Here is a 20,076-nt window from a genome sequence, read left to right as displayed (position 1 = left end):
AATAAATGGGTGGAAAAAATTTTGAAAGATGAATGCACTGCACTGTCTTTAGGATAATTTTAGTTGATTTTATTAAACAAACACTGACATATTGAATAATCAGGAACTGTTCAAAGAATATACAAACACAACTCATTTAATATTCTCTTCTTCCAGTCTTCAAAATTCATTTGATTTTTTCCAATTTTTAAATTTACTCAGACACAAGATGAGGCCAATTTTACCATATCTATACCATTCTCCTAAGTGGTGTTATCCAGACCTATGACTTTAAAATCTATTTACTGACAGTCTTTAGTTATGTATGTCTTAGTTCCAAAATGAAATATCTAATAATATTTTAGCTTACTGGGAACATGGTTTTAATTTTTAATATTTACCATGCTGTATTTTTAAATTTTCTATATGTACATGTACTGTTTCTTTAATAAAGCATTTGAAGATTTTTCAAAAGAATTAACGATTCATGAAACTATGTTTTCAATGATGGAAAAATTAAGAAGACAGATCTTAATTACTGGATCTAGCTAATAAAAGTCACTGTTGTCCTTGACAAGATCCATTTTGGTGGAGTAAGGGAACACAATTTGACTGGAATAGTTTAACAGTTCCTCAAAATGTTAAATAAAAAGTTAGAGTATGACCTAGCAATTACACTTTTATACATAGTCAAGAGAACTGAAAACATTCATAGCAACATAACATCCTAGTAGATAAAAGTATAAACTAGCCAAATGTCCATAAATGAGTGAATAAACAAAGTATGGTATATATCCATATGACAAAATATATATATGCAACAATTTATAAAATTAAGTTCTTAAAAAATAAAAAATTAAGTACTAAAAGATGCTAGAGAATGGATGAATCTTGGTATTAGTGAGACAAAAGAAATAAACTAGTCACTAAATAAAACATTTTGAATGATGCATTCCATGCTACAAATGCCCACAACAGGCAAATCTAGAGAGACAAGAGTGCTAATTTATATCAGGTTTGGGGTAGTAGGGTGATGAAAATATTCTAAAATTAGATGTAGATGTTGCAAAGTGAATAAAAGTCACTGACTTGTACACTTTAAAAGAGTCAATTATCTCAATAAAACTGTTACAATAAAGAAAAGGCAGCCCTGACAGGTTAACTTAGTTAGAATGTCAACCTAAGACACCAAGGTTGCAGGTTTAATCCCTAGTCAGGGCACACACAGGAAGCAATCAATGAATGCACAACTAAGTAGAACAACAGATGAATGCTTCACTCTCTCTCCTTCTCTCTCTCCCCTTTCCTCTTTCTGTCTCTCTAAAATCAATCAACAAAATTAAAAAACCAAAAAGAAAAGGCATGAGAATCTAGTTGATGACTTTTATCAACTACTTCTATTTGTATTTGTTCTACTTCTCAACATTTTGTTGCCAATGCACAGGTTTGATTTTACTTCACTTCAAGGAATTCGTTAACCATTTTTAAATGTTTTTTCTTCCTTTTCCTTTCTCTCTCTCTCTGATCACTATCAAACTTTCCAACTAAAAGAAAACCAGATAGAAAACTGTTTACCTCTTTTAAGAAAACCACATTTTACATGTTTAAAAAGAATTAAATGTGGCCATTGTTCATGTTTTTCAAATAGTTCAAGTGTCATATTTCCATGTTCAAAAAAGAAGCATTTGCCTACAAATAGCATATATCTCATTAAGCAAACAATACATCATATAGCCTTATTCTAAAATTCAGTTTGGACTATACAAAACTATTTTGTAAAAGATAAAAAACAAGTGTCCCTCAGTCTTGAGAAATGTTTGAAATTTTAAATAATGCTGCTATACATTTTTTCATGAAATTTAAAAAATTACAATGGTGAGAAAGTATCATCATTTTATGGGTAAAGAGGCTGAGTACATACACAAGCCCATTGGCAAAGTAAGTTTGGAGCCCATTTTCTCTCTTGCATTGTATAATTTCAACAGTACTATATACGATAATTATCTCTTGTTGGAATGACTGAGCAATTAGGTAAAGATACAAACAATAACAAAAATTCTGTACAAATATTCAAACTCAAGAAATTCTAGTTAAAAGTAACAAAAAATAGGCAATTTTCCTTCCAAAAAGTGGTTAAACAAAGACTCAGATATCCCATGTGGATCAACCTTTTCCACATTCCTTAAATAAAATTTTATAATCAACTGAAGAAAAAAATTTCACCATGAAAGACACTTTCAGAATACATCTATAGTTAACTTAATGTAAAAGTAATATATATGGTAAAAAAGAGCTAATTCCTTGAAGTCTTTAAGTATAGCAACATTTTATTATTTTTGGTGCATCTTCTTACGCATTTCTTCAAGGGCTGCTTCTTTCTCTCTCAGTATCTGCTTAAGTCTTCTTATTTTTTCGTCGCGAATGGTTTCTTCTAACTCTGGTGGTGTCATGCGGAAAATATCTTCAGTATAATTTTTATTAAAGGAATGACTTTGCTCAAAATCTGCACTTGAATTCAATGCATCTTTCTCCTGGTTCTCACCAGTACAGTGTTCTACTTCAGTTCTCTTTTCTTCTCCAGTTTTGTTGCTGCTTGTGACAATGTTTTGGTGTGATACATCTGAAGTTGGTAAAACACAGCTAATGAGTTGCGAGCTGGTGACATTAGTTCCTCCATTTACAGCTGTGTTATAAGCACTCTCGGTTTTTCTCTTCTTTGTGTGATACATCTTCTTAATTTTTGCTGTTCTTTTCTTACAGAAACTCTGTTGCAATATTGAGTAAGAAGCCAATATAAAAGCAAAATATTAGTGCCATACATAGAGTGTGCTCTGAAATTTAACACATTTGCAGGTACAAATATTTAGGAATTAAATTCAACTCAACAAAATCTATGGAGAACTACAGCAAAAGATTAATATTTATGGTACCATAAAACAAACAAAAACAAAACCAAACAAAACACTCAAAACAATGTCCTAATGATTTTCATTGAGAATAAATTGCTTAATTTGCATTTTCTTGCTTAAGCATTAGACTCTGTACTGATCTGTCACCAAAAATAATAGCCATTAGTGAAGGACCTGAGAATTAGGATTTAATATTTTCCCTTTTGCATGGTAGACATATACTAAAGATTTTCATTGAGAAAGACTCACTGATATCTGATCTTAAGTTCAGGATATTAATTAGTTTAATAATGATAAACTCCTAAGTAGAACGACACTAGGCAAAATTACAGGGATGCTTATTTTCATTATTGACTTCTTAAGATGTTCGTATACAGAGTAATATTGCAATGAACATTTGCATGCTTATATTTTCCCTATACTTCGATTATTTATTTTAGACAGGGTCTTCAAAGTAGTGTAAGTAAAACGTAATAGCCATTTTCTTATAATGTTATGAAAACATTAACGGTAGGTGAATAAAAACACTTAAAACGACATTTTAATTAACCAGAGATGCATTTTTACCTATGCATATTTTTTTTGGCACATGCACAAGAGTGAGAGAAGAAAGACAAAGAGGAAGGGAGAGAGATAAGAAGCATCAACTTGTAGTTGCACCACTTTAGTTGTTCATTGATTGCTTCTCAAACATGCCTTGAACGGAGTGGGGGGCTCCAGCAGAGCCAGTGAGCCCCTGCTCAAGCCAGCAATCTTGGCCTTCAACGCAATGACCTCTGAGCTCAATACAGCAACTATGGGATCATATCTATGATCCCACACTCAAGCAGGCGATCCCACACTCAAGCCGGCAACTCCTCGCTCAAGCTGGTGGGCCTGTGCTCCAGCTGGCGACCTCAGGGTCTCAAACTTAGGTCCTCAGCATCCTAGGCAATGCTCTATCCACTGTACCACCACTGATCAGGCATACTGTTTTCTTCTTAACACTATTTAGGTATAATACATAAATATGCAAAGCTGGTAACTATTAGTCATATTAAGACATGATTATAAAAAACCAAGTCAAGAAAATTAATATTTTCATGTCTCATTAGAGTACCTACAAAGAACATTTAAAATATGTTACCTGTTTTCTCTCTTCCTCCTTCACTATAAACGTTGCCTCTTTCTCACTTTTCACCAAACTCTTAAAGGAATCAAAACCTTCTCCAGTGGCCAAGTTGTTAGGAATCCGAGTAAGGCATACTCTCAAATCTTTAGAGAGACCAAATAGCTTTTTAAATTCAACATCAGTCTTCGGATATGATGCCTTACTGCTTCTTCCTTGAGAATTTTTCTTGTCTTTTCTTTCTTGAGTAACTTTTACTAATGTTGATGCCATCTCATTCTGGATCTGAAATTAGGAAAAGAAAACACACAAACAATACCACCCATTACGTAAGCTATTTTATCAAACTGGCAACCAAGTGATTACCTCATCTTCAAACATGCTTTAAAGTTCTAAATGGTTGGTTTGCATTACCCTTGTCTTACCACCCACACAAAAAAACTGAACTGAGTACAGTTAAAATGTTCCCAAGCAATTTCTCATTTATTGTACTTTTTTGCACTAGAAAGGTACTCAATTCTCAAACAACAAAATGAGAATACAGACTAATGACACATTAAAAATAATCTACATGACATTAACTGGAAATTGTAGTTTTCTGAAGTCTTATGCCTTTAACCAATCTTAAATTTAATCAGAATTTACCTCCTTAAGTATCTGGAGTTCAATAAATAAATTCTGTACTAAAAGGAGAGAACCATTGCATTAACTAGATCTCTAAGGAAAAGGTGGGTACAAATATTTAGTGAGCAAAGAATCACGTATCTTAAGTAGAACATAAAAGTTCCTATGTGGATATGTTGAATAACTGGATGAGAAGTCAGTACGGCTTAAAAAAAAAAAGGGAAAGAAAATTAAAAAAAAAAACCAAAGATGTTGATAAATCTCATTTTGACAAATGACCTAAACGATACTGATTAGCCCTGTCCTACTCCATCTATCACCTACCTAAAAAAATTGCCAGATAGCAGTAAAACTACCACAAAACAAAAACCTCAGCTCTCCTATATGCATATTGGTCTCTTCATGTACTAAAAGTAGGCTATTGAATATATATGTATACATATGTACAAATGTTATGTGTGTGTGTGTGTATATATATGTATATATACACATACACAATTTTACTAAGCTTTTAATTCACATTATCCTTCTCCAACTCTTCTACACTCTGCTGCTCTGTGATTTTCTTGTTTGATTTTGTTTTAAAGATTTGGCATGCCAAATGATTCAAGTCAAAGATACCACTTGGATTCTCTCAATTATACTCCTCCTCAAACATTTCCCCCAGATAAAAGCCTTGACTTAATTAAGCATTCATAGGAGTATGGTAAACATTCATGTGTGATGGCGTGGAGGATGGGAGAAGAGGGGAAAAGGTAATAGATAACTTTTGAGAATTAAAAAAGAAATATCTTCTATACAGATAAAAAGAACACCCTGACATGGAAAATTACCTTTGGTTCTTGGTCTCTGAAAACACACTGTTGTGAAGTAATACTTGTTGCATCAACAGAGGAACTTATTTTCTCTATGCTCTGGATGATATTTTCTTTTGGGGGGGCATTATTTCCTGTACTAAATCCATGTGGAAAGTCTGCCTTTATGAATAAAGTCTTACTCTGTCTTAAGTAGTTAATAGATGGGTTCAGATTATGTGGGTTTAGGATAGAAAGAGATGGTGTCTCCACTTTATTATTCTTCTCTGACCTTAGTTTGGCCATGGAAGCAAGCTGGGTATTTGTAAGTGATTTTGTCTCCATCTGGGAAGATTTATTTTTAGCCAACACAAAATTTACAACCTCTGTGGATATTTCTGTGACTGGACTTGAACTCACTATGTGTGGTACATCTTTTCTTGGTGGAATATCAGGAGAAACAGAATTCTGTTGATCAATCTGTGATGGCAAAACATCTGTCCCCTTTTTAGCCAACAGATAGATTTTCCCATTAAACACAACCAGAGCATTATCTTTAATAGGCATACTTTTGGGTTGTGTCCCACTATGACTGACGGTACTCAATGGTGGCATATTCATAGTATTATCTCCCAAACTTTTCTTCTCTACAAAACTTTTTAAAATCTGTGAAGCCACATTATTTGAAGACTTAACAGGAACACGAGATGGAGGACAAGGCTGTAGATTTTCTTGAAAAATCCATTTCACTGGAGCAGCTTGAGAATGCTGACCACCTTTTAATTGTGTCTCTTTAGCAACATTCATTGGGATCTGTGTGGCATTTAGAATCACTGGCTTTGCTATTTCTGTAACAGGTTTTGGATAAATGTGTTGAAAGTTCTTGTTAACTACATTTTTCACTGTTTTAACAGGAGATACATAAATAACAGATGGTATTTGGGAGGTCTCAACTGTTCCTGAGGTGCTTGTGGTTGAAGCTGCAAGTATCTTTTGCTGAACTGAAGGAGGCAATGACGACGCCGGGACAGATTTCACTTCAGCATGGGCTGGAATCTGTAAATGATGCCCAGAAGGCAAAACTGGAGATTTCACAGTCATTGGAAGACTCTGAGGATTTACCAAAATATAAGATGAATCATTTTGTGTTGAGGAGGAAGAAACAGCCAATGTTTGCATGGTGAGTCCATCAATTTTCACACCATGACTCTGAACTTTAGAAACTGATGAGGTAAAATTTTCAGCTCCCAGAGAAGTAACTCTAACTTTTTCTGTTGTATCTACTGTTCTTGTAAATAAATAGTTTGAAGAACTGGCTGGCTGAAAAATGGGCAATTGAGCTGATGATGCACTTGTAGAAGAGCTGGAAATCTGAGTCTGAAAAGTAACTTGAACTGGGCTTCCTGTATTCCCTTTCAAAGCATCAGACATAACTGAAGATTGAACTAGTGGTATAAGATTTCCAGAGAAATTAGGAATTGGAAGTAACTGCAGAAGATTTTTTCCATCCGAGCCAACCGTCTGAACTACTTGGTACATGCAGCCTGAAACACTTAAAAGAACACGAATAAATAAATACAACATACTACACGGTACATACATTTTATTTAAAAGCAAATATTTTTAATATTTTTAATATATATGTAGAATATAATAAAAGCATACCACTTGTCACTTTTTTTCAAAGTGAAATATTACAAAACAAAGATTCTGAAGTAGAAGAAGAAATAATCAAAGATATGGTCAGCTTTTTTATATCTCACATGCTTAGGTAATAGTTATGAGATAGGACATGTATTCCTAAAACTGAAGGAAGAGTTTTCTAATGTTTTACCCTGTATAAAATTATTTCTACTAGAATATGCTTCTCTTAAACTATTAGCATCCTCCTTCCTTCTTTTCCTTGAATTCTTTCCTCTTGTCCTCCTCCTTTACTTTTATTGTTCACCTCCATTTATGCTTATTCTATTTCCCTTATTCCCCCCCCCCCCCCGCAATGTTTTGTTCTTCCCACTAACAATGGCTTACAAGTTCTGCTAACCTTTCTTCTTTTGCTAAGGCATCTTTTATAGTGATACCTAAGTGTGCCATATTTTAGAGACTAAACTAAGTTGTTCATGTAGGAACCATTTTCTTCTTTGATTTATTGTCTCAGCACATTTGAAATTGAATGCTAAACAGCCCTTGGTATGGCAATTGCTCATACTAGCTCTGATTGCCTGTCAATTCATATATATAAGTGCAATGTCTGAACGTGGAACATGGAACACACTGAAAGTAACTTTTTTTAATTTGGCCAATTTTGATCTGGATACTTATTAGCTATTTCTCAGTACAGATTGGTTTTTTAAAAAATCCCATACAAATCTCTGTATAACCAATTATTTGTAGATTTCTTGAATGCTGGTACCTCAAATTATTTATACTTAAAACTACCTTTCAGTTTCTGAAAAATACTAAGAGCTCATGGAACTCAAGGCCATTACACATGCAAATTCTCTACTTCTCCCACACATGTAACTCAAGTCTCAGCATAAATGATACTTCTCCAGTATCTGACCACCTTAACTATCCTTTCCCCTCTAATTCATAGTCCAAAATATTACACCACTGATTTCTTTCATGGTACATATCACCAGTTGTCATCATGAATTAAATAATCTGTTCACTTGTCTATGGACTTTTTCTTGTGCTCAATTCTACCAACATGAGTGCAGAGTCCATGTTCTAGAGAACTATCATATTTCCCCATTTATCAGACACATCTCTTCCTGAAAAAAATTGGGGTCTAAAAACTGGGTGCGTCTTATACACTAGTTGTGGAATTTCAAACGCCATAGATGGAACTGAGAACAAGGCAATAAATGAAGACAGTGATTCATCATCAGACACAGATGAGGACAAGCTAATGAGTGGGAGTTATGAGTGATGAGGAGTTGTATAAATTTTATGACGAATAAAACTTGAGTTCGGCCCTGGCTGGTTAAGTCAACAGTAGAGCGTCGGCCTGGCATATGGAAGTCCCGGGTTCGATTCCTGGCCAGGGCAGGAGAAGCGCTCATCTGCTTCTCCACCCTTCCCCCTCTCCTTTCCCTCTCTTTCCCCTCCTGTAGTCAAGGCTCCATTGGAGCAAAGCTGACCCGGGCACTGAAGATGGATCCATGGTCTCCGCCTCAAGTACTAGAATGGCTCCCATTGTAGCGGAGCAACACCCCAGAGAGACCGAGCATCCGCCCCCTGGTGGGCATGCCAGGTGGATCCCGGAAAAAAACTTGAGTTCATTAGCTTTTTGTAATACTTTTTTTTTCAAATTTTGGGTCCCAAAATTAAGATGTATCTTATACATGGAGAAATATAGTAGTATGCCCTCACATGACTAAAATCAAATGAAGAAAAAACTTTGTGGACAAAAAAAAAGTTCTCAAAAGTGTAAAGTTGTTTTTTACTGCACACAAGTGTTTTTCAACCTCAGGTATTAACAAAAATCAAAGCCAAAATTTCTAAACATCCTAGGAAGCACTGGAACTTAGTTTTACCTTTCTACAACCCAATAAAACATAATTATACCTTACAAATATGTAAAACACCTCTATCCGCCCTGGCCGGTTGGCTCAGCGGTAGAGCGTCGGCCTGGCGTGCAGGGGACCCGGGTTCGATTCCCGGCCAGGGCACACAGGAGAAGCGCCCATTTGCTTCTCCACCCCGCCCCACTCCTTCCTCTCTGTCTCTCTCTTCCCCTCCCGCAGCCAAGGCTCCATTGGAGCAAAGATGGCCCGGGCGCTGGGGATGGCTCCTTGGCCTCTGCCCCAGGCGCTAGAGTGGCTCTGGTCGCGGCAGAGTGACGCCCCGGAGGGGCAGAGCATCACCCCCTGGTGGGCAGAGCCTCGCCCCTGGTGGGCGTGGCAGGTGGACCCCAGTCGGGCGCATGCGGGAGTCTGTCTGACTGTCTCTCCCCGTCTCCAGCTTCAGAAAAATACAAAAAAACAAACAAAAAAAAAAACCCAAACAAACACCTCTATCCACTTGATATTGCTTCAATGTTATATTTACTTTTAGTAAGTAAAAAATTAATCTCTAAAAAAAAGCATGAATATAAAGTATGAGTTCTTGCTTTCAGGGCTTGATGAGGAAAACCCACCTCACCACCTCCCCCCAACCCCCCAAAAAAGCATTTTTAAACTGGATTAGAACTTTGTGACTGTTAAGATACCGGCACCAGGCTCAGTTTGGGGGAAAGGGTAAGTACAGCCTGTGAGGCAAATCTGGCCCCCTCCCTGTTTTCGTGCAGTCCATAAGCTAAGAATATTTTATTCTTCTGAATTATTTTTTAAATATCAGAAGAATATTTTGTCATGTAAAAATTACATGAGATTCAAATTTCAGTATCCATAAAGTTTTATTAGTACACAGTTGCACTCATTTTCTTCTTGTGCTACTTTCATATTACAACAGCAGAGTTGAGTCATCACAGCAGAGATCATATGGCATGCAAAGCCTAAAACAGTTTACTATCTGGCCCTTTACAGAAAATGTTTGCTTCCAACCTAGTACAACCTACAATCCCTAAAATAACTTAACTACCTCGTACATGGACGTGTAAATAGAGAATTATAATCCAGTTAAAATATGTATTTGAATGAGTACAAAAATGTCTGCTGCACCTTTTTTTTTTTTTTTTTTTTTTTTTGTATTTTTCTGAAGCTGGAAACGGGGAGAGACAGTCAGACAGACTCCCGCATGCGCCCGACCGGGATTCACCCGGCACGCCCACCAGGGGCGATGCTCTGCCCCTCCGGGCGTCGCTCTGCCGCGACCAGAGCCACTCTAGCGCCTGGGGCAGAGGCCAAGGAGCCATCCCCAGCGCCCGGGCCATCTTTGCTCCAATGGAGCCTTGGCTGCGGGAGGGGGAGAGAGAGACAGAGAGGAAGGAGGGGGGTGGAGAAGCAAATGGGCGCTTCTCCTGTGTGCCCTGGCCGGGAATCGAACCCGGGTCCCCCGCACGCCAGGCCGACGCTCTACCGCTGAGCCAACCGGCCAGGGCCTGCTGCACCTTTTCTTAAAAACATTTTCTTTCCCAGGCCTCCAACAGATGACACTGTCCTACCTCTGCAGTGACTCCCTTGGTCTTCTTGCCAACTCATCCTACTTTAAGCAACCTTCAAATGTTGGAATTCACCAAAGCTTAAACTGAATTCTCTTTCTACTCTGTAAGCTTTCCCTAGATGAGTTCTTTTATTATGACCATTTATATAGCAACATTCAAATATTTGTATCTTCGCTCATTTGAGATTCAGGTTTATGTATTCAACTTCCCTCATGACATTTCCATTCAGAATCTCAAATGCACCTAAAACTCAATATGACCTTTCCAGTAATTTTTGCCCCTTAAGTAAATGGCATTTATTTTAGCTGTCTAATTTAGAACAAGTAGTTCCTGCTTTCTTACCATCTATATTCAATCACAAAATCCTGTTGCTACTATCTCCTTTATCTCCCTTGAGTTGTTCTTTTTTTATTAAAAACAACTTTTTAAAATTTTATTTTAAAGAGAAAGGAGGGGAGAGACAGAAACACTGATTTGTTTCTGTATATGCCCTGACAGGGATCGAACCCACAACCTTTGCGTATCAGGAGACTGCTCCAACAGAGCTATCTGGCTAGGGCTGTTCATTTCTTTTCAAATAACTGTCTTCACTCTAGTCCAAACAAACATTATCTCTGGCTTAGACTATTATAATAGCTTCATAACTGTTCTTTTTAGTTATACCATCTCCCCTGCAAATTAGCACACTACAGCTGGCCCTTCCCTGTTTAAAATATTTAAGCAGCTTCCCATTTTCTTTGAGCAATAGAAAGAAAACAAGAGATTGTGATGTAATGGAAGCCAAAGGAAGAGAGAATTTTCTAGAAAATGTGTGCGATTCTATTAAAAGTTTGAGTGGCCAAGTAGGATGCAGATCTAAAATGTACACTGGAATGAATGGCATGTGTCATGGGTGGCTTTAAAAGAGCAGTTTAGTGGACAGAGAAGTTGCTGAGGTGTGACTATGAAGAAAGGACATAAAGATAGTAAATAGAAACAATCCCCTTAGGAACTTTGACTGTAAAGGAGAAAAGAAAGACTGCTAAGTAGCTGCACGATCAAGGAAAAGGACTTTCTTCCTCATTTTTTAAACTTAGATGAACCAGAACCTGCACAAATGCTCAAGGGAGGTGTAAGAGGAAAAGACTGGTAATAAAAGAACACAAGATAATTAAGTGTTAAGGTTTCATAAGGAGGTAGAAAGTGAGAACCAGAAGACAGGCTGGAGTAACTGAACCCTAAAGAGAGCTAGAGAAACATCTTCCATTGGAACTGGAAGACAGTTCCAGTTAGGGGCATTTGCAGGTAAGTTTATAGCTTTGGTTTTAGAAGGCTGAGGTAATTCTAATCTGCTTTCATTTTACTTTCTCTATAAAAAAGGATATGATACCATCTGCTAAGAATAAGAGCGAAAACAGAAGAGATCTGAGAATCTATAAAGATTGGAAACAATCTTTGTGTAAGAATAAGATGACCTAAGAAAATCTATTTTCAAATAAATCATTGATTCCCCTCCTTCTCTTCTAGTCCCTTTCAAAAAGGAAAGAAAAATACAGCTTCTTCTATATCAGTATAACAGTAGAGATTCATATACTCTACCAGAGACCATAAGTTCCTTAAAGGTAGGATTATCATAATTACAACTATATCCTCTACACCTAATACTAGAAAACTGTGGATTTTTTTTTTCTTATTCTAGCTTGTAGAATTCTGGATTTTTTAAAATTACAACTTGTACTGGATTCTATAAGCTAAAAGAAAAAGAAAAAAGCCACGGCTTCCTAGTAACAAACGGAATGAGTGTTAAAAATTAAATTGAAATGCAGAATGCTAAAGAGAGAAATGATAAATGGAAAAAGTTCATATTTCTTAAATTGATAAGACCTTTTTCTTCAGATCTCCATTTAAAATGAACTAAAACCCTATTCTGTTTTCTTAAAGAGCTTATGCTGTTAACTCATGTTAGAACTAAAACTAGAATCAGATTCTGCATCCCACGCTCTGATTGGTGTCTTAAAAAGAATCATCAACATGCTAATTACCTTAAACCAGCTGGGGTCTCAACTGAGAAACTACATTGGGAAAATAACAACAGTTTAAGACTTTAAAATAGAATATAGGAATACATTAGAAAGATTACGGGCTTCTAATCTTAGCTCTTCCAATTATTAGTTGATTGACTTTGGTAAATTTATTTAACCTTGTCGAATCTGTTTCTTCATTTGTAAAATGAGGCTAAAATTATGATAAGCACTCAATATATGCTAGTTACCCTATTCCATTAAAATTTACAATTGGTGCCTGACCAGGCAGCGGTACAGTGAATAGAGTGCCAACCTGGGATGCTGAGGAGCAAGATTCAAAGACCCAACGTCACTGGCTTGAGTGTGGGCTCACCAGTTTGAGCATGGGGTTGCTGGCTTGAGGGTAGGATCCTAGACATGGCCCCATGGTCACTGGCTTGAAGCCCAAGGTCACTAGCTTGAGCAAAGGGTCACTGGTTTGACTGGAGCCACCTAGTCAAGCCACATATGAGAAAGCAATCAATGAACAACTAAAGTACTATAACCACAAGTTGATGCTTCTCATCTCTCCCCCTTCCTGTATCTGACCCCAGTCTGTTCCTCTCTCTCCAACTCTCCTTGCTAAAATATATACCTTGGTGTCCAAGAAAGAACAAATTAATCAGGTAATCTTTTGAGAATGTGAGAACTTTAATAAAAGCTATATCAAACATTTATAATGCTATATAACTGACATTTTTTACTATTCTAATAATGATATGCAACATTCATATATTTGAGATGGAATGATAAAAATTTTGCAGGCTAATGAAGATTTTGTAGATATTTTTGCAAAGTATATTTTTTCTACTACTGCAAGACCTTTTTCTATATATATATTACTACCTATAATTTAACACTATGTACTTACATAATTTTCATAAGTATACAATGTAGTAATATATACCATATAGTATTATTCATATAATAGATGTTATTATAAACTGTCATAAATCTAATCCTAATAAACAGCCTGGCAAGGTATTGCCATTCCTATTTTATAGTTGAGAAAACAAACATTTAGTAATATTAAATAACTTATTCAGAATTACATACTCTCTTGGGCAATCCCATCCATTTTCTTGTTTACTGCACAACCCCAACATACCAGGGTCCAAAATATTCAATTGCATCAACTAAGAAATTAATGAAAAATAGATTTCAATGAGCCTGCATGATCTCTGACTCTGTCTCTCTTTCTCTCTCTCGCTCACACACACACCACAAAAGTAAACATAACAACACAAAAGTAAACATAATAAGAAAACTAAATGCACATTGAATTGACAATGGAACACGTGGTCGGCAAACTCATTTGTCAACAGAGCCAAATATCAACAGTACAACGATTGAAATTTCTTTTGAGAGCCTAATTTTTTAAACTTAAACTATACAGGTAGGTACATTCCTTATCGAGGTAGCGCCCACGCGTGGCATTTTGTGGAAGAGCCACACTCACAGGGCCCAAGAGCCATATGTGGCTCGCGAGCCATAGTTTGCCAATCACTGATCACGCCTCCTGCTAAGGACATTCACTTTATTAACTTCCCATTTAAAAATAAGGGGTTAAAGGTAGATAGAAGCCAACTGACAGTTTCATGACATCCTAATTCCTATTATTGTAGGATGTATTAGCATAGGCTTTTATTATACCTCTAGCTAATGAATCACAAGTCTATTTTCAGCTATGAGCCTGAGTTTCAGATTCAAATCTCTCTCAGAGGGCTTTCTTGGTGTGTTCCTCACCTCAATTTACCAATATTTACCCAGAAAATTAACATCATAATCGATCTTCAATAACTTATTCAGAATTACATACTCTCCTGGGCAATCCCATCCATTTTCTTGTTTACTGCACAACCCCAACATACCAGGGTCCAAAATATTCAATTGCATCAACTAAGAAATTTGAAATTTTTCATGCCAATTCACTGACAAGGTTTGCATATTTTCCCTTCTGTATTTCTTTAACTCCAACCCTTACTTTATATCAGGTAGTTCAAGGCTTTAACCATCTCTGAAAGGACTAGTGTAACAGAATCTTTACATCCCTGACCCCTCGCCCCCAAATCCATACTACCATCAGCTATCTGAAATGTATTGGTGACCACAATACAACAGCCCTTTCCTTAAATCCTCTCATCTCCAAGAGAACAAGTCTAATCTCTTCAGCAGGGCAAACCAACCCCTCCTGTGCTACCTATCCTGATTGTAGTATAGAATGAAACAATAAATCCCAATTGTTACTAAGAAGCCATACTGGTGCTTCATGTACCAATTTCCTCTGCCTGGCCTGGGCATCGCCTGCATTCCTCTTTACTTGGGTAGCTAACACTCACATTCTCTCACTCAGCTGCTCCAGAAACCTTTCCTACAATACCCCTCTCTATGACCTCACAGCAGCCTGTGCACAAAGCTATTAAAAAATATAACACAGCCCTGGCCGGTTGGCTCAGCGGTAGAGCGTCGGCCTAGCGTGTGGAGGACCCAGGTTCGATTCCCGGCCAGGGCACACAGGAGAAGCGCCCATTTGCTTCTCCACCCCTCCGCCGCGCCTTCCTCTCTGTCTCTCTCTTCCCCTCCCGCAGCCAAGGCTCCATTGGAGCAAAGATGGCCCAGGCACTGGGGATGGCTCTGTGGCCTCTGCCTCAGGCGCTAGAGTGGCTCTGGTCGCAACATGGCGACGCCCAGGATGGGCAGAGCATCGCCCCCTGGTGGGCAGAGCGTCGCCCCTGGTGGGCATGCCGGGTGGATCCCGGTCGGGCGCATGCGGGAGTCTGACTGTCTCTCCCTGTTTCCAGCTTCAGAAAAATGCAAAAAAAATAATAATAATAAAAATAAAAATATAACACATCTCCTCCCCTCCAGACTGTCAGGTTTTCCACCCGCATGGCTCACACTCTATTTTTAAGTTGGTCTCTCCATTTAGCACAGTATATCACAGAGCAGGTACTACTACTGAATCCTTTTATAACCAAATGTTTGAACTGTACTGATAAGCAGTGAATGAACCAGGATATGAACCTAGGTCTCTGTAACTCCACAGCTTGCCTTCTTTCCCATTCTGACTCCTGCTTTCCTCTTTGCAACAAAGACCAAATCTAAATAAAACAACACCTACTATCACGATTATCTTCCAGATTTTTCCTTTGTACTATAAGACTGAGTTTATTTTACGGCCCAATGAACAAGAAATACTTCAAACAATAAACTTTCCGTATCACATTACTAAAAAGAAAAATATACCAAAAAAAAGCAGAAAATTCAAGTACTATAGAAAACAAAAAATCCTAGTCATTTTAAGTTCATAAAGAAAATATTTAAATAATTTAGTACCACCAAAAATACTATCAGAAAAATAAGAATACGAAGTTTCCAAGAACTGATATTAATCAAATTACTTACAAAATTCTATTTGGACATCACGCAGATTGTTAATTATAAAACAACATAATATGCAACCAATAATCAAAGTAAGTGGTTTGAAGAAATAAATGCAGTTGAAGATGAGAAAACGATGCATAAATCAGTAAGTTAATAAACTCCAAATGACTTATGAATGTAACCAAAACATAATTCAATCTATAATGTTTTTTAAAATGCCAGATATAGATAGCCAAAGGGATAGAACTGGATAAAAACAGTCCAAGTACACAGTAAAGAAAAATATAAAGTTCTTATTCTGTCTTATTTCTAATTTTAAAAACAAACGCATTCCTGAAACAAACTGTTAAGTCAGGTGTCATCAATATCCAGATACTAGAACAAGGTAGAAGAAATAAAAGTCATTAAAAAGGAATCCTACTTGTGCATATCCATAGAGTAGTATCTGTCTCTCCCCCCAACTTCCACCAAAAATAATCCAACAAGCAATATAACTATACAAACGCTGGCTCTTTTGATTTGAAATACAATAGTTCTTTCTTGACAGTTCTTCCATCTTGTTTCAGCTCACTGGTTTAGCGACCGTCTCGTTTTGGAATATTACGCATGCTTTTTATAAGTCATTATTAGAATCGGCTTTTGAATCTACTCGTAAGTAAAGGAAACCTACTTCTTGGGCCACAATTTGTACAGAAGCGAAGTTATATTCTTAAAACAACCACCACCACCTTTAAATAGTGCTTTTCTATTTTTCCTACACTAATTGTTTTATGACTATCACTCTTTTCAACCTCAAAATACCTCTAGGTGGCCTTATTTACAGAACGAAAACTGAGGTACTTGGCCTCACAAAGCCAGGGTTCAACCTACGCAGTTCGATTTTCTTCAGAAATCCTCTTCCACGAACTTGCCATCTTAACGTCCGTGCCTCCTTCTTCTTCGCACTTGCCTTCTGCAGAGACCCATTAAAATTTTCTCACCACTTATTATCCATTATCCGTCCACTAACCACGGAGTGAACTTAAAATATTCTAGTTTTGTTCCCGTTTCATTGCTCGAATAGAAGCTTCAACAACAACAAAAAAAACCCCTAAACTAAAAAAAACCCCAAACTACTGAGTTAGTGATAACATTTAGAAAAATTTACAAACGAGTGTCTTTAATACTGGAATCTCCCCATACCAAATATAGCTCTTCTACACAGACATCCACTTAAGAGATGGCATTCGCACTACCCCTGCTTCAAATACGCTGTTCCAAAAGACTGATTTTACAGGAGGGTGTTTTTTTTTGTTTTTTTTTTTTTTACTTTTCTTTCTCTCCATATAAAGCTGTTACTTGAACGTTTAAAATTATCGATTCCCTCATCCTAGAACAATCTTTCGGTTTCTACATTCACACACGCGTATCAAGGGCCCCCAAACTCATGCCTCTCCTCCTCACGCTCTGAAATCGCGCCACTCTTCACGAAGTCCAGCGCCACCTGGGCTGCACTTGCTGCTTCGCGCGGACGGCCGCTTGTTTTCCTCCTGCGAGCGCGCGAACCTTCCAGAAAGTTTTGCTCACACAGCAGCGTCGGCCATGTTGCTTCCAGCTCCCGTGGAGCTCTATTCGGTCCGCCTAGGAAATCGGAGCCGCCCGGCGGGGTTTCGAAATGAGCGCGCTCGGAGCCGCGAGAGGAGTTGCCTTTCCGAGAGGGACGCGAGCTGAGAGCTCTAACCGCCCCCGGGGGTCGGGCGCCTCCCTAGGGACGCTCGCCCGGGGGCAGCGTGACGGGAAGCGACGGCCCATTCGACGTCCTAAGAGACGGGCGAGGGGCGGGCGCGGCGAGGGAGGTCGGAAGCCCGTACTTACCAGTGCGAGGCGTTGCCTGGCTTTTCCTCGGCGGCTTGCAAGAAGACTCGCTGGAGGTTATTGGACATTTTAGAGAGAGGGGAAGGGTCAGCACATCCAAGGAAGAGGGCAGTGGGGGACCGGGGTCCTCCAAGGGGCAGAAGGAAAGCGAGGAAATGTTGGGCTGGAGTCGCCCCGGAGCGACTCTGAGGAGTTTCGAGGCTGAAAGGAGGGCGACGACGGTATTCCCAGGGGGCGTGGTTTTAAGATTCGCAGGGAGGCGGTGCCGCCACCGGAAGCCGGAAAATAGGACGCCGCTGACGACACCGGTCGGCTCTCGCTTCTAAGCGAATCGGCTCGAGTCTCCGCCCCCCAGAGCCTAAGACATGGCTTCAAAGCCACCCTGAGTCAGTGCGGGAGGCGTGACCTTAATGGCACCGCCCCCAGCAGAGCGGACTCCTCGGTGAAGGCCGCGCCCACTGAAGCCGCGGACCAGAGCCAAGCCCAGCCAGCGGCCGCTGTGGTCGTCACGTCCGGTTATCCAGGTGACTGTCTCGTCAAAGCCCCGCCTTTGTGACGTTGTCCAATCGCAAGTGTTGTCTGCTTCCTCTTCTTCCGGATCAAGGACCGAATCGCCAAAGAGACTTCTCCAGTTACCTACGCAAAATAAAATGTTTCCGGGGTCAATTGTAAATCTTCTGCCTTTGTGCTCGCCGCTAGTGTAGTTTTTCTTCTCTCTTCAGCCATCGGAGGGCTCTTGGGATCGTAGTACAATGGTTGCGTGAGAGAATTTTAGACGCCCTCCTGCATCCAGCTCCGCATTATTGCTACTTCCTGAGGATTTCTAGGTTATTTCCTCTTAACTGAAACTTTGCGGCTAGACTTAATCTGACCTCTTTCCCCACCCCACGCTCATGCCCGGGTCAAAATTATTTTTTTTTTGTCATATAGTTAATTCATTAATTCTCTAAAAGCTTCATTTACCATATATCATTTGCCATATAAGTTTCTTTCCTTTTTTGCGAGGTGGGGGGAGGGTGGGATCTTTATTTGGATCTCCAGAGGAAAGCTTTTCAGAAGCTTCTTGATACCTGCCATTCAATCACTTATCCGAGAAACGGATTCAGTGTCTGACTGAAGGGATAGACATTGTATAGTTCAGCTAGGGCTAGAAATAAATTGTAGAATGAGTATTTTAAAGATCCAGTTTTATTAGGTATAGACAATACCTATGTAAACTGACTCACTTTAAATTTAGGAGACTGACATAAGGTAGCTAATTTTAAAGTTTATGTCGATCTTTTAAAAATGCTGATTACTCATTCCCCTCTCTCTCCTTTCCTCTCTCTGTCTCTAAAAATCAATAAAAATTAAGTCCTGGCTGGATTAGCCCTGGCCGTATAGCTTGGTTGGTTGGAGCATCATCCCAAGTGTGTGTTAGATTCAGGGAGTACTGACATGCTGGGGCTGCCAAGAGTGTACAAGGTCCCTGTGACACTGAGAACAAAGAGTTCAGCAACATCCTGCATTGAGTCAGAGACCCTTATCAGAAGTTTATGTTTGAAATTCTCCACTGAGTAATACCCCCCCTGTAACTGCGCACGACCTCCCTAGCCAATGACTAACAGCCACATCAGCTTCTGTATGATGCTTGCTCATCCTAGACAGCCACCCTATAAAAAGGAGCCATTTTAGAAGCTCGGAGCTGCAGTCCTTATGCAGGTTTGGGGGGCTGCAGTCCCTGCGCAGTTTGTTGGCTGCGCAGGTTTGGTTGGCTGCAGTGCTCCAGTCTCTTCGGAGGCGTGGTTTGCCTGCAGTCCCTGCGCAGGTTTGGGGGGCTGCAGTGTTCCCTGTGTGGGTTACCTGCAGTCCCTGTGCAGGTTTGGGGGGCTGCAGTCCCTGCGCAGTTTGTTGGCTGCGCAGGTTTGGTTGGCTGCAGTGCTCCAGTCTCTTCGGAGGCGTGGTTTGCCTGCAGTCCCTGCACAGGTTTGGGGGGGTTGCAGTGTTCCCCTGTGTGGGTTACCTGCAGTCCCTGGGCAGGTTTGGGGGGCTGCAGTGCTCCCTTGCATGGGTTACCTGCAGTCCCTGTGCAGGTCTGCAATAAAACCTATAAAATTTACTTTGCGTCTGCTGTAGTCTCTCTCGCTGGGATGTAACATGTGGAGGTTGCCGGTTCAATTCTCCAGTCAGGGCACATACAGGAGCAGCTTAATGTTCCTGTCTCCCTGACTCTCAAAAAATTAAAATTAAAAAAAAAAAAGAAAAAAGTGGTGTCCGAGAATTGCTTGTTGGTATTGGG

General features: G+C 39.1%; 1 protein-coding gene across 2 annotated transcripts; it reads right to left on the bottom strand.

The window, feature by feature from the left end:
• Positions 1-54: 54 nt before the first annotated feature.
• Positions 55-18,279, bottom strand: LRIF1 (ligand dependent nuclear receptor interacting factor 1). Of its 2 annotated transcripts, XM_066352837.1 has the most exons (4): positions 17,799-18,279; positions 5,454-6,966; positions 4,015-4,281; positions 55-2,744 (listed from the first exon to the last, which is right to left on the bottom strand). In XM_066352837.1, exons 1-4 carry the CDS (start codon positions 17,864-17,866, stop codon positions 2,310-2,312), a joined length of 2,283 nt encoding a protein of 760 aa, XP_066208934.1. In that variant the 5' UTR covers positions 17,867-18,279; the 3' UTR covers positions 55-2,309. The 2 variants fall into 2 exon arrangements, with proteins under 2 accessions (XP_066208934.1, XP_066208935.1); XM_066352838.1 differs by lacking the exon at positions 5,454-6,966 and having other exon boundaries at positions 17,799-18,268.
• Positions 18,280-20,076: the final 1,797 nt, after the last annotated feature.

The sequence above is a fragment of the Saccopteryx leptura genome, chromosome 11, assembly GCF_036850995.1.
Source record: "Saccopteryx leptura isolate mSacLep1 chromosome 11, mSacLep1_pri_phased_curated, whole genome shotgun sequence".
NCBI lineage: Eukaryota > Metazoa > Chordata > Mammalia > Chiroptera > Emballonuridae > Saccopteryx > Saccopteryx leptura.
The sequence above is the reverse complement of the archived record's forward strand: the minus strand, read 5'-3'. Positions and strand labels throughout refer to the sequence as shown.

What these genes read in the sequence shown, in the direction of transcription:
- LRIF1 (XM_066352837.1), bottom strand. Translation starts at nt 17,866, where the DNA reads ATGTCCAATAACCTCCAGCGAGTCTTCTTGCAAGCCGCCGAGGAAAAG. An exon ending in CCAGGCAACGCCTCGCACTG is followed by an intron (nt 6,967 to 17,798) that starts GTAAGTACGGGC and finishes TGTTCTTTTAAG; the next exon opens with TGTTTCAGGCTGCATGTACC. An exon ending in TCAGAGACCAAGAACCAAAG is followed by an intron (nt 4,282 to 5,453) that starts GTAATTTTCCAT and finishes TCCTAATTTCAG; the next exon opens with ATCCAGAATGAGATGGCATC.